The sequence below is a fragment of the Pleurodeles waltl genome, chromosome 9, assembly GCF_031143425.1.
Source record: "Pleurodeles waltl isolate 20211129_DDA chromosome 9, aPleWal1.hap1.20221129, whole genome shotgun sequence".
NCBI classification, from domain to species: Eukaryota; Metazoa; Chordata; class Amphibia; order Caudata; family Salamandridae; genus Pleurodeles; species Pleurodeles waltl.
Window position 1 is genome coordinate 309174181 of NC_090448.1, and position 25677 is coordinate 309199857.

Consider the following 25677-nt stretch of genomic DNA (forward strand, 5'->3'; position numbering starts at 1 on the left):
GTAGTTTATATTCAAATGAAAAAATCATAATATGCTTTTTAGTTCATGCCTACAAGGTACTACAGGCTAGTGGGAAACTACTTAAGAACTTACAGGGGCTCAAAGCCAGCCCATTGCTTATCATTGATTGGTTTTATGTTTTACACTCATTTTCTTGCTTCTTATTCAATCATTTTCCCAGTGCCAGCTTGTTCATCTTGTGTTTGTCCCGTCCCTAAAACATGGAATGTTTACCATCTTTCTGACTGGCTGGCTTCTATCCTTCCACTGCTCAATTTCAGAGAATTGTTTTCTCCTATTTGATTGAGAGCACTTGTGATTTCAAGCTCTCCCCTTCCCTGCTCCATCTCCTTCCATCAGATGATCACCCCCTGCTCTCTGTATTTGCGACTCATGAACTTCTCCCCCCTGATGCCCTCAGGTTCCATGTTGTTCTCGCACTCCGTTGCATCTTCCTGCTCCTTGATGTGCTGCCACTTTTGTATGCTTCTCACTCTTGTGTGCTTCTACACTGCAGCTGGTGTTCTCTCCTTCGCGCCCCTAGCTCTGCGTTCTTCTCTCCATGTGTGTTTATACCCTGCCCCTGTGTTGGCACTAGAACGAGTCATTCCAGGGTTTCTTTATTTTATATGAATTTATTTTTTAGATGCTGCACAGTGTCAGGAAAAAAACCTGCCAGTCTAGGGCATTGCCAAAAGACAATGACAATGACAAAGTCAAAAGGTCATTAAGGAGAGAACTATTGGCTTTGCCAATATTTATTTATGTCGCAGTTTACCCGACTGCTTAGCTGTCTGGTTTGCTAAAGACATCTTGGGAACTTTCACAAAGTTGACCTAGGAATGCATTCTGCCTGTTGATTACTATCGGCTTAATGGCTTGCAACTTGAAATTTCTGGCTTTCTATTTGCTGGCTTTATTTGTGTGCCTGTGCATATGTAATGGTCTTTCAATTGAAAATGTGTTGCCTAATGGCAGCGCAATACCATTACATGCATGCTCAATGCCACTCCTCTCTACTCTGCACCACTCCATACTACTGCACTTTGTACCACGCCATTCTATGCCACTGGAATCTATGCCACTTCACACTATGCCTCTCTACTCTATCCTGTACCACTCTACCCTAGGTCAACGTACTCGCCAACACTACACCACTGCACTCTTCGCCACTGCATTCTACACCACTTCAGTCTAGGCCACACCAATCTACTCTGCGCAACTCTACTGAACGTCCCTGTACTCTACGCTACTCTGCACCACTGCACAGTATGTCAACGCACTTTACTCTGTAACATTCCATTATAAGAACTTGCATTCTATGACAATTCACTGTACGCCACTCTAATCTACTCTGCACTACTGCACTCTATGCCATAGCCCTGTACAACACTTTACACTATGCCATTCCACTCTATGCAACTGCTTTCTACTCTGCACCACTCCACTTCACTCTACCCTGCCCCACTTCACTCTACTCTGAAATAATATATTCTAAGCCACTGCACTCTACACCACTCTACTCCACTGCTTTGACACTACTCTACCACAATGCCCTCTCCATCACTGACCTCAACACCATTACTTTGTACTACTCCACTCTACTTCACTACACTCTATGGTACTATCAGCTTCTCTGCACCACTCTACGCAACTGCACTCCATACCACTCGACTCTACTCTGCACTCTATGCCACTCAACACCACTCCACACCACTCTAATCTATGCTCCTGCATTTTAAGTCATTGCATCGTATGCTGCTGAATTCAATGCCACTGCGCCAATGCACTCTACGCCACTCCAGTGTATGCCACTACGCGACTCCACACTATGCCACTCCAATACACAATACTCTGTCAATCCACTCAACAACAATCTCCACCATTCCAAGAGGCTCTCCTCTAGGCCACTAACTTTTAGCCATGCTGAACTGTAGACACGCTGGTACACAATATGGCTAAAAAACATTCACAAAGCCAATAGTTATTGCATAGGCGAGACCTACTGGCTTTGCCATTGCTTGTTCAGCAATTGCATCCTTTGTGTTCTCACCGGGTGAGAATGAGGACCATGTCCCGCCCGCTGCCATGCTCGCTTTCCCACTGTTCCAGCAAAGTTGTCAGCTCCGCCTTTGAATCCACGTGCGAGGTTACCGAAGTCATGGCTCAGCCTGGGAAGAGAAAAAGGAGCACATTAATGTAGAGCATGAACTGTTACAGAACTGATGGCTGTTTTCATAACAATCAGACTAGAACATTAAGAAGCAGAGAAATGAAATCAGGAGCAAATCAAATGGGACAGCTGAAAACAAGGAGCACAGGATAGAACTCGGGAAACGCTTGCTAGGCATGCACACAGCTTCAAACAGAACTTAGATCATTACAAAGTCAACTTCAGGTTTAAGTAAATGGGAATGCGTTTAAGAATGTTAATTATCTAGTCTCCGAAAAAGCAACAAAACTAAAACAGCATAATCTCACACAAAATCGGATTCTTTATACAGATCAAGATGGCTTTGCAAAGTGGGCAACATTCTTGCAAGTCACTGGAAGGGGAACGTTGGTATTTTGCATTCACAATATAACACTGTTTATAACGTTAAAAACGGGCGTACACTAAAATAAATAGGTCTTTCCTCCGACAGGTTAGAATCTTAAATTACTTAGTTAAAGGCATGAAACAAGTACTTAAACACCTAAAAAGTAACTTATTTTGTTTAAAGATACTCCTAAAAATAACAAGCAAACAGACGAGCTAACAAACGTGTCTCACTATTTTGGTAAAACAAGGCACTCAGATTTATTTCACAATTAAGAAGAAAGGTGAAAACCACATAGTTCGGGTTACACGAACAGACTCCGGGAGGGCACCCAAGTGTTTTATTTTTCTTCGTTCCTGGTTTGGCAATTGCTCCTTAAAGTATTGCTCATTCCACCTAGGAGCTAGACAAGCAACTGCTGCTGAAGGCTCTCCAAACAAAGACTTTAACGTACAAAAACATTTCAGTGGGGTTACTACTTTCTGAGCCAATGAAACACCCCATGAACACATTTTCGTAGATCCATCTTTACAGACGTTTAAGAACTGTTAACATATCAGGAAATAGCAATCGGAGTGCATGGAAAAAGCTTAGTCATGATTACTTGAATCTTAAAAGTAAATAGAGAACAACGGTTTACACGTTTTCAATCCAAAGACCCACCAGTCTCATCATCCACCATACCAATGTGCAACAGGTAGGCTCAAACATCAATGTTCACTCATCCTTTCGTAAGGGATAGGTGTAGTTTTTACTGCATACAGCAGAGCATCTGAGATCAACACAGGCGATGTGTCTTTCTCAACACAGCAGTCACATTTTCTGTTCCTCTTCCCGGTCTACTGTCCTGCATAACACTCCCTTCTCAGTACTCCTTTACCAGCTCCCCTCAACCCCTATATGTACAAATCTGCCACACTACCCAAGGAGGGTATAAAATATCAGTTAACATAACTATTGAGCTTCCAAAGAAATCCAACAAGAACACCTGATGCTTATAGAAACTGACAGCCCTTAAATGACATACGAACTCATAGAACATGCTGTTTCTTTGAAATGAGTTAAACAACAATATGTGAATATTTTTACCAAGTGAAATGTGAGCAAACGGTGGAATAATAATTGATAATTGGTGGATATGCACCAAATGTTGATGTCATGGGGACAACACACTTCTGGTAGATCAGATCCTAAACCAATTAAAGCACTTTACCAATTTTGAAATGTATAAGTAAGGTTACAAGTTTACAATCAAAAATGCTTTTCTCATGGCATAATGCTGTTAAGTTGAGTAAACCCTTTGTATGACATTACCTTAAATCAAAGTAGCAATGATTAACACACACAGTATCGGATGTAAACATCACTGTAAATTAAAGTAAAGAAAGAATCTGATGAATTCCAAACCATTTCTTGTGGTACATGTCCTACTAGAACTCAAGCAGCATTGACTTTTCCAAGTATAAATTCACTGAAAAAGGTATATGAAAGTAAAATTCCACCAATTGTCTTTTTGGAGGTGAATGGGTTCTAAAATTGGCCATAATTTCGCTAATAAAAATTCAAGGTACATTATGCAAAGACAACATAATGTTGCAAAATGCCCCTTTTATGTAAGCACTTCGATATAGGTAGGCTTGACTAGTGGTCTTTAAACTTACATCAGGCAACTTTCAAACTGATTTGTACTAGGAATGCTAGAGAGAGTTTCAATGGCCACTTTATCTGAAAGGCCTTAACGGCAGAACAGCGAAAATAACTTTTGTTAAGAGCTTCCACATCCGAGGCTGCTGCGAACTTGGATACGTATTTATTGCACACAATTAAGTGTCACACATTATAAAAAGTAAAGCCTTAATGATGACTAGATAGCTACAAGAGAACAATGTGATATGAATATTGTGACAGGCGTCTCGTTTTCGTTTAGGTGAATACTATGAGTGCAGTAGCAAAATGGGTTTTGCCCATTTAATCAACCGGGAACTAACGCTTTTTTGATTTCACCTTTTTTGATGTTTTACTGTGGATAAGCCTCACAACTGGTGTCTCACCAACAATAATCACATTGTAAACAGACTGCAACTGCTTGTCACCAGTGTGTGACTTATGGTAAGCCCCTGCGGCACAGCAAGGGTAAGAGGCACTTGGCTGAATACATGTGAACACATGCCTGTGCACACGTTTAAGGGATTCGTGCTAGACTATCGCTGTGTGCAGCCCAATTACTGCACACAGGTATCCTGGCATACAAAGTCCTATAGTCTCAGAATGGGTTGAAACGTGCGCAAAGTTTGAATATGCATGCCCCAAGCAGCTATATGTACATTTTACGGGTCAGGCAGAATTTTTCTATTTCTCTGGCTCAGGTTAGGATCAGAGTCCAGGCCTTTTGTCACACTGCTGGAACAAGTTAATTACATAGTTTCTCAGCAGAGGGAACAAAGGCTTTCCCACACAAAAGGAGCAAGTAACAGTGCTTCCCTCAGCTCCTGAGGAGGAACAGGTAGGAAAGAAAATCTGCATCTGCTAATTAGCTGTCACACTGTACCAGAGCTGGGATAGCCAAGAGCTACTGAACAAAGGAGGTGGGCCCAGACCTCTGGAGCGAACACATAAGAGGGTCCCCTTTGAAGTTTTAGTGGAAAAGACCCTGGCAGTGAAGTGAGGTAGAGGCGGTGCCAAGGTGCCCATGGGAGATGTGAATAATCACCTCTTGGAAGTACCATCTTCAATTGTCGCAGCTTACAGTGCAGGAGGGTTGGGCCCAGAATGATGCAGCACCCTAGGATCAGCAAGCGGTGCCTGGCTTCTAGAAATTTCCACCCTCCTATAAAAACTCTTGCACAGGGGAGAGACAGTGGTTGCTGTTGGACTTGGACACTAGATGTGGGCAGCTGCCACACCATGGACAACTGGAAGGACAAGTCGATTAATGGCCAAATTGACTAATGACTGCCTCTAGTTGACCCCAGACTAGGTTTTCTCCCATGCCAGAGACATTGGTCTCCTTATAACCCCTAAGGACCCGTTACGGAAAGAACAGGGCTTCTGAACCCAAGTAAGAGGACAAGGAAAAGGAGAAAGGCTGGCGTAGAGAGCCAGTGGAACAAACTCCGGGCAAAGTGTGTCACCATAAAGAGCAGGAAAGCTCAAGGTGGATAGGGCTTGCCAATAAAGAAAAAATGAGCACAGGATTGTTACAAGTTGCCCAACAGGGGCCCAGATATGGACAGGGAAAGGATTAGACCTCCCCATACACCCCAGCCAAGAAACCAGACTTCGTGGAGCTCTGCTGCAACCTCAAAAGATACCCTTGGGGTGGGCCAGGGATCAGTGCAATCTATATTCATAATTATTGAGCTTGAGAATGGGCGTGTTTTGGGCCCCTTCCCTAGAGACAGAGGCCCTCTGAACCCAAGGTGGGCCCCTGTCTAGAAAGGAGAAGGCAGGGATCCAAAAATCATAAAACTTTTACTAGGCCTGCAGGTCGAGTATCTTAAATAATCTACTTGACCTAACTGTAATGGACTTGACTGTAAATGGGTCTCAAATTGTGTGATCCTAGGCAAATAGTTTAGAGTTGCCTTTTTCTTCATTCTCGCATATGATTGCACCTTCAAATATGTGAGCTCAGCATTTCTGCAGAACAAAAAACCTCTTCTGTTTGATTAAGTAGACTAAAGTTTGCTACATGCATCACAAGAATCTAGCCCACATACCCAGGACGTCTAGCCCACATAACCTAGGACTTCTTTTAGTTTACTAACAGCATTGCCATCAGGGCAGGAATGTTTCTCAGTTTGTTTAAACACTCAATTTTAAGAAATATATTACTAAACCATGATGTGGTAACATATTGTCATCTACACACAGTAACCTTCCAAGAAATGTCTAAAAACCTCTCCACTAACTTGCAGCTTTACTGATAAAACTATATAATGTATAAACAATCTTTAAAAATTGGGTTTCAGAAAACATATCCTTTGCACATCAACACGTAAAGTAGTCTGATTTGTTTTCATTCTATTAAAATATTTTTCATCACACAGAAATATAAAAAAGGGCTTTCATAACTAATGAAATATATTTTTAAATGTTTACACAGTTGACGTACTCATTTAAATGTTGTGTGTAAAGAAAAACCTCACACCCTATGTCCTTTAATTTTACATTCTAAGCAGCAGGTCACACAGTTCACCTTACAAAGTCCTGGAACTCTGCAGTAAGAAGGAAAATGAACTGTAAGAAAAACTGACTTTTGACCTCTGCCTCTGAACACAGAGCAAATGTGACATAGGAACAAGATTTGAAGGCATCTTTTATTGCCGCTCCACTTTTAAACCAAACAGAACACCTGTTCAGTGTCAAGTCACAAGAAAGGAGGAGTAAGTATTAAAAATAGCTCGACCAAATGAGACACGCCAATGCATCGAGTGGATGATTTAAGCCCTGAAAAGGGGGACGTGCCATTGCACTTTCCCACTCCCCAAAGAAGAAAGGAGGTGGTTCAGGGCCACAATCTCCAGGCTGCAATGCCACTAGAGGGGGAGCGCTGTTGCACCCAAAGAGTAACAGGGCCCAGGACCTCTAGAGATCTCTAAGACCCCAACATTGGATTTAACAGGGTGAACACTGCTGTGTTCAACCCAAATGGGGGTGGGTTCACCACTGCTCCCCATGTCCGTGTCTGGGAGAAGATGGTCAGCCACCGCTCCAGAAACATACTGCCTGCATGGAACAGGCAGGAGCAAAATAGGCTGCCAGCTCCTGCGCCAGCCAAGAATGACACCAGTTTGGAGGGTAGCGGAGAAAGGAACTCCCCATTCCTCTCCTGGCGTAGAGGCCAGTCGGGGTGCCCGGGAACCCCAAACAAAACAAAAAAGGCACAAAAGCAAAGAAGTCACAGGGCGCAAAGCCCAGTCGACCAAAAACAAAGCCATGGCCGGAGCTGTTTAGTTAATATTCATGTTTCCTCATAGGCACACCTGTAAGGCTCTGTGTGGCACACCTTATCCCAAAGTTTTTGCTTTATGTGGTGGCCCCAGGATGGTACGGGTACCATTAGCGTCCTCAAGAGAGTGTGGGGAGCTGCAGGAATGCAGTAGTTTCCCCTCAAAGGAAATTTAAAAAGTATCTACCCTAAGTTTCATGTGTTTGAGAAACTAGGACCCTCGCCCCTGACTTTTCAGTCAAAAGTTAAGCGCTTTGAAGGCTGATACATTTGTTCTATAACCTGAGAATGAATTAATTTACTTAGGATATTTATGAAGTGAAACTGTCACCTAAAAGGTCTCCTGGTGCTAACATCAAACAACCAGGAGTCAAGATAACAACGCTCTCGAATAACATTAAAAAACAATCAGTAGTGAAAAAAAGCCAGATATTCAAAAGCCTTCTGAAACATAACAGATCTGTCAAGTGTCTAATGAAAGCAGGGAGCCGATTCTAAAGCTAGTCAGCATTCACCAGGAAGGCACGTCTGCCTTGTCTAGACTTCTTAAAGTTGGCAATACAGACAAGGTTGGCTGATGACGACCGGAGACATCTCCCTGGCGTATATTTCAGGAAACTGTTCAGGAAGTGCATAGGTCCATGACCCTGAAAGGCCTTGAAAACTATCCTTTGCCTGACTGGGAGCCAATAGAGCTCCTTCGGTGCTTCAGACACAAATTATCTTCTAAGCCTAGGCCTATACAGAGTCACCTTAGCTGCTACAGCCTGAACTCGATGTAGTCTTTGCAATAAGATATCAGGGACTCCTAAAAGAAGCACGTTACAATAACCCAGCCTGCTCAGGATCACACTATGTAAGACCATAGATTTGGCAAATGGAGGCAGTAAAGGAAGGAGTTTTTGCAAATCCTGTAAGAGGGAAAAACATGTCCCGGCTACTTTAGTAATGTGGGCTTCCAAGGATAGTTTGCTCTCAAAGGTCACCCCTATATTGCGGACAAAGTCTGAGGGGGAAGGCACTTCCTGTGTGGGTAAAGGCCAAAATTTGGTTGAAAAATTAAGAGGAGCTTTGTCGGCTGAGCAACATAAAAGCTCAGTTTTGCCGCTGTTAAATTTCAAAGAATTGGTGTTAAGCCAGGTGACAATGTCTTTAATGCAATTGTGAAAGATTATGTTCTCTGCCTGGTGGTCACAATTCAACAACAAAATTAGTTGGGTGTCATCAGCATAATTAACTACGTGGATATTATGAGATTTGATAAGAGTCAACAGTGGTCTCATAAAGATTAAGCAAAATAGGGCTATGAGCCGACCCCCTTGGGGGACACCATGTTTCAAATTCTTGAAGGCAGACAGATACGGAGGGAGAGCGATAGCCTGGCAACACTCAGACAGATAGAACTGCATCCAATTCAGTGCAGCACCCCTTATTCCGGCTAAGAAAAGTCTTTCTAGAAGGATATTGTGGTTTATCATGTTGAAGGCAGCAGCAATATCTAATAAGATCAAAATAGCTGATCTGCCGCCGTCGACTAGCATTTGGAGCTCATTCATGGCCCCAAGGAGGGATGATTCAGTTCCATCTCCAGGCCTAAAGCCTAACGGTTCCTTTTTTAGTATAGTGTGGAGCTGAAAATGGTGAAACAGAATTTTACTAATATGGTGTTCTAGTACTTTGATTGGAAAAGGCAGCAAAGAAATTAGCCCATATTTGCCAGGGATACCCGGATCTAAAGAGGGTTTTTTCAAAATAGGGGAAACAATAGCTTTTTTCCACGATTGGGACTATGCCAGAAAGTAAAGACTGGCTACAAATTTGATGTAATATCGAGAAAGATTCTTCAGCCAGATCTAGGAGTAAAGGAAGAAGGAGGAAGGAGGCGTGGGGGTGTAAAAAGTGTACTTTTCTAACAAAAAAGCCACAGGCTGGACCATATTTTATAGAGTTACTGTTGCGTGTCAGTGAATGGTGATTGCTAGCCAACATCCCCTCCCCTGAGTAGGCCTTGGACTGCTCTGTTGTGTTACCCTGAGAGAGGCAAGAGCTACAATGGGGCACTTGATTCCCAGTGAGAGGGACCTACTATTTGTGCAGGCCTCAAATCCTAAAGCATTAGGTTCATGCTGCCCACCTTACAACTACATATAGACCGGTTTCATAAAGCAATACGTTCATGTTGCCCACCTTGCAACTACATATATAACTATGGTTTTACCAGGTGATCATTTTAGATTTAAAAAAAATATTTGAATCTGTTTTATTAGAGTTTGAACTGAACAGTACAAAAAAACAAAAAACAAAAAAAACTTACATCCGCTGGCCAGTGAGGCTTAACATGTTGCTTCTGTTGGAAAACGGTCAGGGTTATGGGGAAAACCATAAAAGATAAGACAAACTATTATAGAGGGACACACTCTCCTTCCCAGGAGAATAAGATGAAGGCAGTCAGTCTCATCAATGTCAAGGCCTACTCATGAGGTGGGAGTGCCGCTCTCGGTTGCATCTTGGGTAGGTTTGCATGAGGCGGAGAATGCGCAAATATGCTGGACAAGTCAGTTCTCTAAATTCTTGGGAGAGATAGCGGATGCAGGAGCCCTATGTTTTGCCGAACGTGGTTAATTTGCAGTTGAACACTGTACTCCTCTTCTTTGTCCCCAGGAGGGCCCAGAATTTATATAACCATTCTAATTTCATTGGGCTATTATCCTTTCCCCATTTAGTCAGGATGACTTGCTCTGCAGCACAGAGTGCAAGGGTGATTTGCTCGTCCTCGTGCGGAGTGTAGTAGGAAGGTCAAGGCATTAGAAAGTAAAATATAGGTGGGGAAATCGAGGTAAATATGTGTTGTATATTTCATTAATTGCAGTGATGACTTCAGACCAGAAGGGCTGAAGTGTCGAGCATTTCCACAAGATGTGTATTGTTCACAGTGTCTCCAACAGTGATCATTCCCACTAGGTTTCCCTTTAGCTAATCGAGCAGGGGTATAATATCAATAATAGGCTAATTTTAGAAGTGTTTCTTTACCCCCTGACACAACAATCAGATGTGCCTGTTCTGTAGAGTATGTCCTCCCATTCTTTAGGGGTAAAAGGTCGATCACACTAGTTCCCACCGCCTCTGTGCAGATTAAATCTGTTTAGTGGCTGGATTATTAAGAAAGGCATAGATGTCTGTCAGTAGGATCTTGTCTGATACAAGGGTCAGAAGACACTTTTCAAAAAGCATAAGAGGATGGCAGACACACTGTCTAATTTGTGGCTGGGTGACCCAATGCTTAACGGCAAGGTATTGCAAAAGGGCAGAGGAGGAAATACAATAATCTGTTTGGAGTTGCCGGAAGTCGATAAGGCCGTCCTGATCAAAGAGGTTTCCCACCCTCTTGCAACCTGCCAATGCCTGAAGGCTGTTGCTCAATGGGCAGGAGGAAAGTCTGGGTTGCTAATGGTGGGTGTCTGTGGTGAGATGGAGGAGGATAACTGCTTCAGTACTTGTACTTTATCCCATGTACGTTTCGTCAAGCCGAAGCACTGGGGAAATGTAGACCCCCAACGGTCTGAACATCTTCGGCAGCCAGGGTATCTTCCAAATATGGATCCCGACCATGTCCTGATCAATAAAGCACCAGTGTTTCTCGGTTCTGGGCCTGGACCATTTCACCACGTAACGGAGTTGCACTGCTTGGTAATAATGGACTAAATTAGGAACGCCCAACCCCCTCCTTCATTGGTCAGTAAGCTTGTCTCTTTGCCATACGTGCTTGTCAGCTGTCATAAACACAGGACTTCAGAAGGTGTTGCATTTTCCCAAGCACATGAGAGGGTGGTTTAAGTGGTAGGGTCTGCATGACATGATATTTTGGCCAGAAGAGTCATTTCACTGCAGCTAACCTGCCCTACCATGAGAGAGAGTTTATTTTCCAAGATTGCAAGTCAGCTCTAGTTATAGCCAAGAGTGCAGCATAATTGCGCTCCACAGTTGTCTCAAGGGTGGTGTAGATTTGGAGGCCGAAGTCCCCAGACACCGTCCCCAAAAATTCCAACTCCAGTACCAGCTGTGGGAGAGAGGTAAGTGGTTATGTGACAGTTATCATCACATTGTCTGGCACTGTTTGTCACTGTCCCCATGTGAACATCGGTTACGTGGTGTTGTCCCATATCTTCTCCTAGAAAGGGTCCATATACAATGCAAAGTGAAGGGGGCAACCCTGAAGAGGGCCACCTGCAATAGAGAAGGTGTCTGATAGCAACCCATTCACCCTAACTCGTGCCATAGGGGCAGCGTAACTACATCACACCCACTTTTGAAAGCGTGCTCCAAGTCAGACCTTAGTAAGTACTAGGCATAGGTATGGCCAACGAAGTTGGTTGAATGCTTTTTCGCATCTACCAAAAGCAAGAGGGCTGATGTGTGAGAGCAGTGGACTTTATCTATGAGGTGGCAAATGCCTTTGGTATTGTCACTACAGCCTCACTCTGGGATAAACGCCCACCTGATCCAAATCTACCAAACCCTGTATGAAAGGGGCTAAGCATGCCGCCAAAACACTAGTAAAGATCATGTCATCTATATTTAATAATAATGAAATGGGGCTATAGGATACCCAGAATTTGGGGTCTTTCCCAGGCTTATAGATAAGCATTATAATGGCTTCTCTCAATCTGTCAGTAAGTTTTTCAGAGCCACTAAAAAGAGTAAAAAGGGCAATTTAGGGTGCTTTCCCAACTTTCAAACATGATATTGCCACTAATCATGTCTATTTGAATGTCTCCGTCCATCTGGGTAGAATCGATGTGAGGGACACATTTTATGTGAACAGAGTCGAGGTATTGTGCCCAGGTTATGTTGAGTGTCCCTGCAGCGTAGAGAAGACAGTTCAAATTTTTCGGCAATCTGTGCATCTTGATAGATGCTGTCACCCTGATACCGTACCAGTTAAATAATCATTTGTCTAAGTGTTTGAGTCCGTAAGCGATGCACTAAAAGACGACCAGCCTTATTGCCGGCCACATACTAACGTTGTTTAATATGCATTAGTGTGTATTTCGCCTTATCCACATTGAGCGAATTACCCTGTGAGGGCCTGTACATTTGTGTTCTTCCTCAAGGTCCTCCACTTGATTCTCTAATCTAAGTCACTTGTCTCTGCGGTCTTGAGTTTTGAAGATATGCCTAGGAAAAACCCCAATAATGTTACTTTTAGTGAGTCCTATAGCAGCGCAATCAGTGTGTCTGGGTTGTCACTGAAGTCTAGTAAAGTATCAACTGCTTTGTCAATTGCATTTTGTGTTGAGTTGTGTTGCAGTAACTTGGGGTTAAGGTGCCAAGTGCTGAGCTGGGGGAGGCGGAGAGGGGGAGTTCGGGGGGGGGGGGGGGGTGCGTGAAGTGAGGGTAACAGCTGAGTGATGCGATAGTGAGGCAGGCTCTATAGCAACATCTGTGACCGCAACGGTCAGATGTGGCGAGGTGAGGAAGAAGACTATCCTGCTGTAAGTTTGATGAATGGCAGAATCACAAGTATAGGCCCATTCAGTAGGATGGATGGATGGAACGCCGAATATTTAGGAGGCCGATTTCAGTTAGCCACTGAAGACCCCCTGCTGTAAATGCTCCAGTTTGTACCACTCTCTGAGCTGACCTATCATATGTGTGTCGGGTGTTAAGTTAAAGCCCCAACCAATTACTATGTCGGAGTCAGGGGATGTCACCACCCGGTCGACCGCGTCTAGTATCAAGAGTTCCTGGTGGTCATTGGGGGTGTACACTGCAGCTATAGAGAGTGTCATGGATTGTAAGAAGATACACAGTGTCAACAGTCTGCCTGCCGTCTCGGCCTGTGTTTGAATCACTCTGCCTTGGACGTGAGTAGCTAGTAATATTGCAACTCCTGCTCGTTTGTTTGGGCCGGAGGAAAAAACTGGTGATCAAACCAACAGGAGCACATTCAATGTCAGTCCTTCTTAAGTGCGTCTCCTGTAAGAGGGAAATATGACATTTCAATTCTCGGATCATAGAGATCAGATCCAGGCGCTTCACTAGGGCGTTAAGGCCTCAGGCATTGAGACTATGGGGTCATTAGGATCCCAGCGGTCGGCGATAATGTGGCGGTACTTACCGACATTATGACACTGGCTGAAGCCAACCCGCCAATGTACCACTATGACCGCCATGGCAGTAGCAGCCGCCTAGCTGGAGATACCCATCTCCAGTCCGGCGGCCACCATTGTGCCGCCTGCGGGATTATGACGCCACCTACCACCATGGTTTCCGTGGCGTTCGTAACACGACGAGAACCATGGCGGTAGACCCTATTAGTGACAGGGAATTCGTTCCCTGTCACAGATAGGAGTCTACCTTTCCAAACATTTGTCCCAACCCCTACCTCCCTAAATAGCTCCAACCCCACCCCCTCCCTCTCCAAACTTCCCACCCCTCCTACATCCACACCCCCTTCACACACACTCATTCACACATACATACACACATACATCCAATCATACACACATCCGCACACACTTCCAAACATACACCCAGGCATGCATTACGATTTTAAAACATACACGCACTCACACTTTCATACATGCACACACGCATTCAACACCCCCCCACATACACAATACCCCTCCCCTGTTGGAGACCCGACTTACCTTGATCCAGGTGGTCCTCCGGTAGGAGACCGGACGGGGCGATGCTACCACCAGCAGAACACAGCCAGGCTTTATTATCACTCATAATATGGCTGGCGGCAGTCTACTGGCGTGGCGCTGCTGGTGGTAGCAGCGCCACCTTACCACCATCAGCCACTATGGCCACAGCTGGATTTCCGCCCTTCTAGTGGCGGAAATTCGGCTGTGGTCATTTTATGGCGGACGGCTGGTAGAAGCGGCAATGGTCTTTTGGCAGCCGACGCCGCAGCAGTAGGTGGTTTTTACCGCCGATGTTGAAATGAGGGCCTAAGTATTTCAAGAATGTGCTATGGTAGTCATTAAGTATGTCCTATAGGGGGAACGAGTGGTTACAAGGGGTGGACTGCCTTGGCTGATGCAGTAGTAGCGCAGAGTGTGGTATAGGGGAAGGAATACATAAAAAACAACAACATAACAATACAACTGTGATCCCTCGTCTGGGAGGGAACCAGTTCAAACAGTGGGGATCCAAGTACGTGGTAACTGTACATCTCTGTGGTCGATCATCATGGCAGATGGGGCTCCACCTAATGGTGTTCTGCCAGACCATATACAATGGCACCGCATCTGGAAACCTCCGTAGGAGGGAGATTTATATCAGGTGGAGCAAAGATGACTATCATGAACAGCACAACACAGTGGTAGTCGACCATTTTTGGGATTGGATGCGTTCCCCTGCTGCCTGAGTTGCTGGAGTAGAGCTGCTCTTTCCCCAGGACTTTTGGTCTGTTTCTTTGGTGACGGCGTGGATCCGTCGACAAGCGAGGCAACCCATTTGCCCCTGGGTGTGAGCAGCATCCTCCGAAAAGATAGTAAAACCAAGGACTGCCTGGGCCTCCTCTAGGGTACCGTATTGGCAAGATGGCAGCCTTTTTTCCATCGTCGATAGATCTCTGGGGCCGTCGTCTTTGACGTAGCCCATTACTTTGTCACCCGCTGCCTGCCCAATCCTTGGGTCATAAGGGGACATCTGAGCCCGAGACTGAAGGGGTGGCCCCAACAATCTCTCACCCCCATTTCCCGAAGAAAAGGAGTGGCTGGTCGGAGAGCTCTGCGTCTCTGAAGGATAATGGCCAACAAGTCCTGAAAGATGCTGACTTTCGTTCCCTCAAAGGTAACAGTAGTCTTATCTCTTATGGCCACCACAATATGTTCCTTTTGTTTGAAGGAATAGAGGCAACTCAGGATATCTTGCAGGGTGCAAGGGGTCCTGGCGGGGCGTCCCACCCTGTGTGCGGTCCAGAGGAATGTCTCTGTCTAGCAGAGTCGGCGCCATATGGTGGAATAGGCATACCACATAGTTTTCTAGGTTTCCAGGGTCTGCATCGGGACGCCCTTACTACATATATTGGAGCGGCTGGATTTATTTTCTAGATCTTCCAGGCGGTAATACAAATCTATGTTTTTATCATGCAGTATCCAGTATTTCGTGCTGACCTGCACTGAGTTCTTCCTCCAGCTGGTCACTCACTGCCTCCAAAGTGTCTGGTCGCTGCCCAATTTTAGTCAATTCCAGTTTTATAGGCCTCTTCAGGGCTGCAATATTTGCTCTCAGGATGCTAACTAGTCTCCAAGAATGCGCGGGTGATGGGCTCCCCAGTAGGCAGTGCGGCCGTTTCGGTGTCCGGCATAAGCGAGGAAGTTCCAGGCGGTGTGGGCGGTTGCTGCTCTGATTTTTTTAAGGTGGTGATTTCCTCAGCATATCTTTTAAAATTGTATCCTTTTTAGAGCGGATGGTAGTCATTGTGCCAGTTGTAGCAACACCTTTAAGTAGTTGCACTGTGCAGACCACCAACAACCAGATCACGGGTGCGCACCAACAGAGTCTATAGTGGCTCACTACGTGTGGACCAAGAGTTATGTAGATTTGACTTGGCAGTGTGGCTGCTACATTGGTGTCCTAGTGGCAGGCAGGGCCAGATGAATGCGTAGCACAGTGAGTGCGGATCTGGGGTGGGAATAAAGTCATCAGTGAACTGGTAGTTGGGGGTCCACGTCACCAGACGGGACTAAAATCAACAGAGAACCAGGCCCGCTTCCCACAAGCCCCCACATGTCACAGCCAAGTGCAAGAAGCCACAGGACTCAGAGTCCCTTGCACTTGGAAGGCGGCGCACAGCCCTGCTCCCACATTGTTTATAGTAGAGGCCAGACCGGTAAGCAAGAATGTTCAAACGATAAGGCCCCAACACCACATGTGTTTCAGAGGGGGAATGAGCATGTATGCCTGGTAGCTGCACTTCTAGTCAGGATGGCTTACGGTGAGGGGGTGAAGCAGCAAGAGTGCATGAGGTGGTCTCAGGGCCTTTTGATACTCCAAGACTAGTCATAGGATGCAAGAGATGCAGTAGTACCTCAAGATGAGTCACCATCGGTGATCACACTGTCAAAACTGCGCCCTTGCATGTGGATGTATGGTGGGGAAGGCAACGCTGGCAGGCCTCCCAAGTCCACAGATAGCAGGGCGGCCTCGCTGCGCAATCATGGCGGATCAAGCCAGGCCCGACACAGGAGGACGCGAGTTACTGTGCACTCACCTTGAAACCTGGAGCTGGTCGTGGAGTCTTGTTTTGCTCAAGGGGGTGCAGGCCACTGGCACCTCGGCCTGAACGCTCGCCCCATGCCAAGATGGCAGACAGAGTACAGTTATTGTTTAAGGCCAGCACGTCTCATCTTCAGTGGTCCGTCCACGACCGCCATCTTGAAGGTGCCATAGCTGAGGACACATTGGCAGCACCTGCTTCAACCATCAGGATGCCAGTGCCCGTGACGTGCGCCGCCATTTCACAGTTTTCTCCCACAATCACCAGCAGGGCCGGAGTAGTATAGCAGCTCGGAGAGCTCCGCCGGTGCCAATTACAAATTTGATGCATCAGAGCTCCATTAAGTTACTGCCACTCAGGCACCGCCTTAGCCACACCCTTTCAAATACAATTTTTTAAAGAATGGGAACTTATAAATTAGGAAAACAAGTCTGCCGGCAAAGGTAAAGCTTGTCAACCTCTAATATTCGAACACAGATAACAGACAGAAGCACATTTTTATACGTTTTTTGGGGCCTTATGGGCATTAGTCCAAAGTCCACACTTCAGAAGTGTGAAGGGTCATGCATATTATTTTGTGAATGAGAAGCCAAAATAAATAAGTATATAATTGGCTTCTGAATATAAAACTAATCGAAAATTATCTATTGTTTTGATAAAAAATATTGAGTGGAGATTGTTGGTGTTAAACCCTTGATGAACTGCCATTAGTTGTTTATGGGTAATTTCATTGATACTGTATGTCTGAATGCTATTTTTATCCCCGTTAAAGTCACAGGGTGACTAATCCAATGGAAGAAACACAGAGCATTCAATTTAGAAAAAAATATTGTAAGGAGCTCCAACCTGTATGTAAGAAGGAAATATTATGGAATAATTTTGCATAATAAATGTAATAGATACTAGACACAAACAAAACAATTATGAATAAATCCTTACAAAGGCAGTGGGTGCCTCATTAAGAGCCTAGAAAGCAAAATGCTCCACAAAATACCAAAAAAAACATTTTTAAGAGTTAAGACAGCTCACAACAGGAGACAATAACCAATTACGCAGCTGTTCCTTCTGGGAAACTGCAAATCTGAACAATAATGGGGAATAACAGTATGATTTAAAGAGGAAAAAATAAACTAAAGCTAAACATCGTCAAAGGAGCATAAACAAGTGGGCATAGTCTGATCATTTTGTTTTCATTTTTTGATGCTTTATGGCTTATTATGGAAATAAAGAGTACTGTATTTCTGAATGATAAAGTACATTTCAATTGTTACCTCACTCAATGTTTTAGCAGTAAATGCTACTGGATTGGAATTTATATATACAGTAGGACCTGGATGGGATAAGATGCAATCATGGATACAATTATAAAGGGAAACCTCAAATTAAATGACGAGATGAGTCGAGCAAACAAATCTATCATCCAAGAAGAAAATCCAAATTGCAGTATTGGAAGAAAAAGCAACTATCATAACAACCATAATTTCATACAATTTTATTAACGCAACCAATTCTCTGAGAAAAAAACTAGCGTGACCATTGCCATATTACTGCTTCTGGCATAAATACTCATCAAGTTTACCATCACAACTGAAAGATGATGTAAATCATTAACAGAAAGTCCAATTTCTTGGAATTAAAAATGGTTTACTAAATTTTCCAATAACATGCATCAACAAGAACACTAACACAGGTCACTTCAGCATTACTGAAGACTTACAAATCAGATTGCTTGGGGATGCTAAAGGGCAGTGCTTCAAGATGACTGTGCACTAACAACTCTTTTTTGGTCGGAGAACTGGATCGGACAGTAATCTGCGGATCAGGGCTACCACGTTGGCTTGGCTGTGAATGCCTTAGATCTCGTCTTGTGACCAAAGGATCGGGTACGCAGCGGGTGACAAAGTAATGGGCTACGTCTAATATGACTGCCACAGAGTCCTATCAACAATGGAAGAAAGGCTGCCATCTGGCAGATCTGGAAGCCCTGTCTGCTGTCAATTGGTGCAGTTCAATCTGACTGTGATGCCAGGCTTCACATGTTGGGTAATTTGCTTGTACTCCCTAGTAATTTAGGTGGTACATTCTGGATTTTGTCTGGATAGACCCAATGTGCCAGCAATGGTACACCGCGCCACCTGGAGCTTGGCAGCTTTACTGGGCATTTTCAAAGGTGCTGCAGTTGGCCACACAAAGTCTCGGTAAAATGGCAGTCTGCTTGTGCCTCCAGCGCCACAGTCCACACTGCTGGGTAAAATGTAGGACTGGCAGGAGTCGAGAGCAGAGGATCAGGCAGAGCAGTGTCCTCAGCCACCAGGTGCAAAATTATGCGGAAGAATTAAGGATGACGAGCTGAACTGCAGTTTGACACACGCTATACTGCGGGTCAACAGACATCAACAGCAACAGAGAGCCAGCAGGTGCTTGATGCAGCCCAGGAACCTGATCTCAAGTACTTACTGCTCAACATAAAACCAAGCCTCGAGAAACTAGATTAAAAAAGTGACACTAACAGAAAGCCTTGACTGAATGATGGAAAGAAAAAACGCACATGGAGATCGCTTCGCACAACTGTAACAAAAAAAAACAAAAAAAAACTGAATACAGAGGATGCGACGAATGCACAGCAGGAAAAGCTGCTTCAGATGGAAAAGGTGCTGGCGATCAAGTAAAAAGTGAAGCCTTATAGGCGAGCTCACATCAGAACAATCTGTGCATAGGAATTATAATGTCAACAAACTGGCAGAATGGAGGAATATGCTGAAACACCTCTTAGGGGAGTCGGCGTTCCCTTCAATTAAAATGAAAAAGGGGCACCTGGTTTATATCTGGCACTTCAACTATCCCAACATCTGTGAAGGGACACGTTACTCCTCCTTTCACAACACATCATTATCAGAGCTACAATTAACGACTATCAAGAAAAAGCTTAAGCCAACTCCAACTTCTTAGGTAAAAAGACAAGAGGGCATGTGTACGGCAAAAGTGCCTGCCCGGGCCAAACTCTGGTGAGCATTATTCGGCAGAATAAAGGCAGTGATGTCAACTGTCAGCTTACTCTATCTTGGGGCGAGGGTGGAGTCACAGTGCCACTGAGAAGGAACGTAAACTGGAAGCCTTTCAAGAGCACTATGCAGCCCTGTACACCCCAAGATACCACCCTGTGACACTGGATTTTTTTTTTTTTTACAACATACGCTGAACTGTTTCTGTTCTATATGCATTAGCAGTGACAAAGAAGAATACAATTAAAAATAAAGTGAAAAAGTCAATTGTTGTCGAAAAATCATAAAAATGTTACTAGACCAGCACGTCTAACGACTTAAATAATATACTCGACCTAAATATAATGCTCTTGCCCCATAAACTGATTTTAAATTATGTGATCCAGGCCAAATATTTTAATTCACCGAGTCACCTTTTTCTTCTTTATCACCTATGAGAGAACATTCAAATATGTGAGCCCAGCAAGTCTGCAGTACATAAACACTTTGGTTTGATTTAATAGATTTAACTTTTCCTCCTTATACATTACATCTAGCCACATATAGTATACACATGACAGCTGACTTGCCTCCTATTTCATTAACCTCATTGTCACCAGGGTCACTTTTAATACATATATACATGAAGCATGAAGTGGTAGCACACTTATTTGCAATCAGCAGCTTTTCCATTGAAATGGCCACAAAATTTCCCACTGATGTGGTTTTACTGATAAACTATAGTGTACAATGCGTGGAAATCTAATTTCTGCAAATATTTGTCATTTGCACATCGCAAAGTAAAGTGTTCTGATTTGTTCTGCTCCTATTTAAATCTTTCTTTGCATCACACTTCTGAATAAAAAAAATATATATTTTGTAATTCCAGATGTATTCTGAAATGCATGTACTATCCATCTACAAGCTGTTTAAATGTGTTAGAAACAAACTGGTATCTTACAGTCTTTTGTTTTACAATAACTGTCAGACAGCTCATTTGACAAAAGCCTCTAACTGTAAAAAAGAAAAAAAAAAAAAATACACTTTTCCAGGATAAAATGAGCAACAATTAGTAAAATGACAAACTGATATTTGACATCTGTCCTTAGAAAGTTATGGTTTCAAGATAAAAAAAAAAAAGATTGAAAGGCGTCTTTATTGCTCATTCGCTTTCTGAATGAATAGAACACCTGTTCCTTTCCAGCGTGAGTTCACCCCCCAGAACAGATTGGTAGGTGCTAGCGAGTGAACAATTAGATTCTTTTGTGTTTGTTTATTTTTTTTATTTATTTTTTTTAGAGCTACAGGCCTCGAAAAATTATAAAAATGCTACCAGACCTCCAGGGCCAGTGACTTGAATAATCTACTCTATCTAACTGTAAATGTAACTGACCCAAAAACTGGTCTCAAATTGTGTGATCCTAGACAAATTTTATTTTAGAGTCGCCTTTTTCTTCATTATCACTTCAGAGCACCCTCAAATATGCGAGTTCAGCATTTCTGCTGTACAACAAAATGCTTATGTTTGATTTCATAAATGTATAATAAGAACCTAGAACACATACCCCGGACCTGCCTCCTAGTTCACTAATAGCACTGTCATCAGGGCAGGGCAGAAATGTTTCTCAGTTTATGTTTAAAAACTTGCTTTTAAATAATATATTACCATAGCATGATATAGCACATTTGTCATTTAAAACGGCACATTTTCCATTGAAATGGCCCCACCTTTTCCTACTAATATGTAATAATACGGATAAAACTACATAGCATATAAAAATTAATCTGTGTAAATTGGGCTTCAGCAAAAATATTTATCATTTGCACATCACCAAGTAAAGTGTTTTGATTTGTCTTCACCCTAGTAAAAACGTTTTTTTCCCCAATCACAGACTTGCAAAGTGTGCTTTCCTAACTACTGAAATTTGAAATGTTTGTATAGTTCATTTACAAGCTATGAAAATATTGTTAGAAAAAAAACTGACATTTTACAGCCTTTCATTTCACACTTTGTACAGCACAATTGTCACACATTTCAATTTATAAAATCCTCCAACTTTGCAGTCAAAGAAAACACCAATCTCCCAGATAAAGTAGAAAATTGTAAACAAAATACATTAGCTGAGATTTGACCTTTGTCTCTGAATGCAGAGCTAATGTGACCTAGTAAAAACTATATTTAAAGGTATCTTTATTGCTCATTCACTGAGTGAACAGAACACATGTTCTTTGTCAACTTCTTGAGGTCTCAGATACATTAGGAAATTAGCAGACTGACCACCTAATGCACTTGCAAGGTTTGAATTGCTTATTTTAAATGTCATCCCTTTGAGCCAATTGGCTGTGGAGGAAAGCATAAGCCACTGCTGCATGAGACAAAAAAGTGCAACAGTCTTCCTGAGATGAAGCTGAGGTGTCTCAATGTCTTGCCTTATTCATCAAATCCTCCAAGGAATACAAATGTGTTAAACATTCTGAGACACTGCATGAAGAAGTTATACCACCTTGAATATGCAAGTAAATATACATCTACATTTTTAACTAAAACCAAGTGAACAAAGTATGGCAGTTGCATCATTTGGAGTGTTCCAGAACATCAGCAAATCCCCTACTCTTTTTTCAAAGAAAGGCTGAATACCATATTAGCCCAGTTTAGGAATTCACACATTACAGGTTTTGATAACTTTTTAATGGTGCAACTAAAAATAAAGCACAGAGACTGTACAACGGGTTCTTAAACAGACATGCTTAAATGTCTTCTGAAAGAGGCATGTAGAATCCCAATTATCTTTTTTTTCCTATTTAGTCCAGTAACTATCTCAAAACCTGTGGTGTTGGCACCTCATTTCCCCAGAAAGAAGCCTCTTAAAGAAACTCAGCCACACAGGTCTGTAATTCCTATCGCCTAAAGCCAATAACATATTATTTGGGGTCAAGGACAACAGGTTTCCATGTTTATTTTGTCCTCTGGACAGGTAGATGCAACCTCCCACAGCACAAACCTGTTGTCTACCAGATTAAAGTATCACAGTATTGATCTGTGAAAGTGCACTAAAGAAAGGTTTAGATCCAAACGTATAAGTTGTTCCAACTGATATATGTGATTCAATAAGTCAAAGGCTTTATTATTAGTTTAAGTATTCTACAGAAATGCAGTGACCTGTGACGCATGGATTAATGACAGCGGTTCCAGTATGAAAATGTGTCATCTTTTGCAAAGTTTAACAATTGCACACTGTTTATTATACTCCCAGAAAACTCCCTGATTATATGCAAATGCATTCTTAAGGGAAAAAAAACAATAATGGAAGATTGCTGGCTACCAAGATAAATGAACACAGAAAATAAATATAGAGCCTATTAATGTGTTTTGCTAAACTATTATTTAACTTTAAAAACATTTCTCTGAGACATCATTCAGTAATGCGTTTAATGCAATTAAAAGCTAAACTAAAATCAGAGAATCAGTGGAAAACCATTATGGGCAACATGAAAATAAAATAGAGGTCTAATGGTGGGGATTTACAACTTTTGGGGATTCACACGTGTTTACAGAAGGATGCCTAGAAACTGTACTCCTAACAAACTTTAGGGAATTCCATTTTGAGTTGAGCAATATACACATGTATTTTTGTTCATGCAAAATTCTGCTGATAGATTGCAGATTCACTTTCCATAAACACCCTTTTCTCCCAAAAAGGGGAAAAACATTTTACGCCTGTCCTGTCAGTAGTAAATTGCCAACATTTTCCAGCATGGGAAGAGATTTGAGAGGAGTTGGCGAATATTTCTTTAAATAAGTCAACTATGTGTAGATAGGTTGACAGGACATTCCGACCATGGTGTGCTGCTTCTGGTATGTGGATTTACAGAAGGGTGACAAAATTAAGAGCTTTGCTGGAATTCACAGTATATGTTATGAGCCCTAACATATATTCAGACAGGCTATAATCAGAAATCTGATATTGAAACTGCCTGTCACCTTAATACATGGCAGAAAGAGGGGGAATTGTTTTTTTGCATGGCCAATAGATTTCTGAAACATCATTTCCCTTGGACAAGCAGATATTTTATAACATTCAACCCCCCTAACAGGGTTTCAGAACACTGGGGTCAGAAAACTGCATGTACGTATAACAAAAAATGCTGTTTGGAAAACGTGACTTCTTGTCACTTCTACAATATTTTCTGCAAAGTTGTTAGATCCCAACCAGATATGCATTCAGCAATATTCAACACAGCCCACTCCACTACACAAAATACATTTATGTTCTTGAATCGGAGAGTAAAGTAACCTGATGATACGCAGAATGCAACTCACAAATAACCCTCAGCCTCCCAAAATTGACACACTCTCGCTGATGTTAGGCAGCAAGTGAGACTATCCATGTAAATGCTTTCACTGACATTCTTAGGATACATCTTGACCTCAGCCTCTTTCTTCTAGGTTGGCACTAAACTTTCAACAAGCTTAATTTTACATGCAAACAACAAATCGGGAAACCAGATTTAAACTCATGTCTTATTTATACGAGTACCCAATTTATGGCATGCTCCATAGGATTTGTGCCTTATTTTATTTCATTTGTGAATCCTTTTAAAATGATCACTTTTATAAAAAATAATAAGGGACACATTGTAGCCACCCTATTCTTACACAGCATACCATCAACAGGCATGCCTCATTTTACACATTCACTTAAACCAATTAAATCTTCAAAGCCATTTGGTTTACCTATCACTAAAATAAGCACCACTTTACAAACCAAATACACTGCCATCTTCCTTTAAAAGTTAATAGAACCCCAATGGTAGCATGTCAAATCATCATACACAACATTTGAACACCCTTACCCTATTTTACTATAAACAAGATTCATCAGATTACTATTTGTGTGCATCATTACATACAAACACCTACTTCATTCTAGCCACAGCTTACATACAAGCTATTTAGAGCTCTCTTAACTGACTGCACTCAAACTACTGCCTGGATTTGTAAGAAGCTGGCTATCAATGTAGTGTAGCAATGTAGGGGTACACCAAGCAGATAGTCCAGTCGACCCTTATTGGCTTACAGGTCTTAGGGAAATAATCGGAAATGCTCTCTGTGTGGCAGAGTTAAGCACTTTTTGAATACACAATGTGAATAAATGAGACACGCTCAAGAAGAAACTTTCAGATTTTTACATTGGACACCAAGATCTTCAAGATCAGGTAAGAACTTTTCAAGTTAGCGATTTTTAATAGGTACAGTAAATATAGCTGTCAGATTTGAGGCATGAGCCTCGAACACGGTAATGTTACTCTATGGGGAAAACATACACTGCATAGGGTCACTTTCAAACGACTTACAAGACGGTCTTCTTGGATTAAGGTAAGTAGGGGGCAAGGTCCAAGAAAGTTCTAACACTTTGGGTTGACTTCCCCTGGTGTGTCCGGGTGTAGTGGTGATTCTGGCGGAGGTAGCTTTGAATCCTACAAGTTGAAGTCAATGGGAAAAGTACCTGTAGGAAAAAGACTGCAAGTGGGGACTGGGGAACCAGTCTGGCAGAACCCAAAGAGGGGGCTCGGCTCTTGAGGGTCTCAAGACCACAGAACAACAGATCCAGTGGGTCGGCGGGTTTGAGGCTCACAGTTCTCAAGATACATGCGGAATAAGGGAAAGAAGCAAGAGGACTTCTGGCAGGGTGCTGGCCTCTCTCGAAGTTCCACATCTTACAGGTATGTTTTGGCAGTGTGGTGCTCGGACTGAACACAAACAAACCTTGGTGCTTGCAGCTGGCGGAGGTACCCCGGGTATTGGTACAGGGAGGCTTGGGGCAGGCCCAGTGTCTCGAAGACTGGATGGGTAGACTGGGCTGCACTCCTGGACACTGTGGATCCTCTTCCTGTTGAGTTGCTCTCTCAGTGGACCCGATGGTCAGCAAAATAAGGAACCGGGCAGTTGCAGTTGGTGCCTGCTAGTGCAGG

At 43.0% G+C, this 25677-nt stretch overlaps 1 protein-coding gene across 11 annotated transcripts in view; it reads right to left on the minus strand.

Annotated features, from left to right (window-relative positions):
- DCAF1 (DDB1 and CUL4 associated factor 1) overlaps positions 1 to 25677 on the minus strand; it is a 709202-nt gene that overhangs the window by 672515 nt on the left and 11010 nt on the right. For 6 of the 11 annotated variants that reach the window (XM_069206794.1, XM_069206793.1, XM_069206792.1 and 3 more), the window contains one exon: positions 2054 to 2171. In XM_069206794.1, the coding sequence (XP_069062895.1) occupies positions 2054 to 2163 (110 nt within the window). In that variant the 5' untranslated portion in view covers positions 2164 to 2171. Of the gene's footprint in view, positions 1 to 2006; positions 2172 to 25677 lie in introns of those variants that run through there. The other 5 variants (XM_069206790.1, XM_069206789.1, XM_069206795.1 and 2 more) reach the window with 2 other exon arrangements.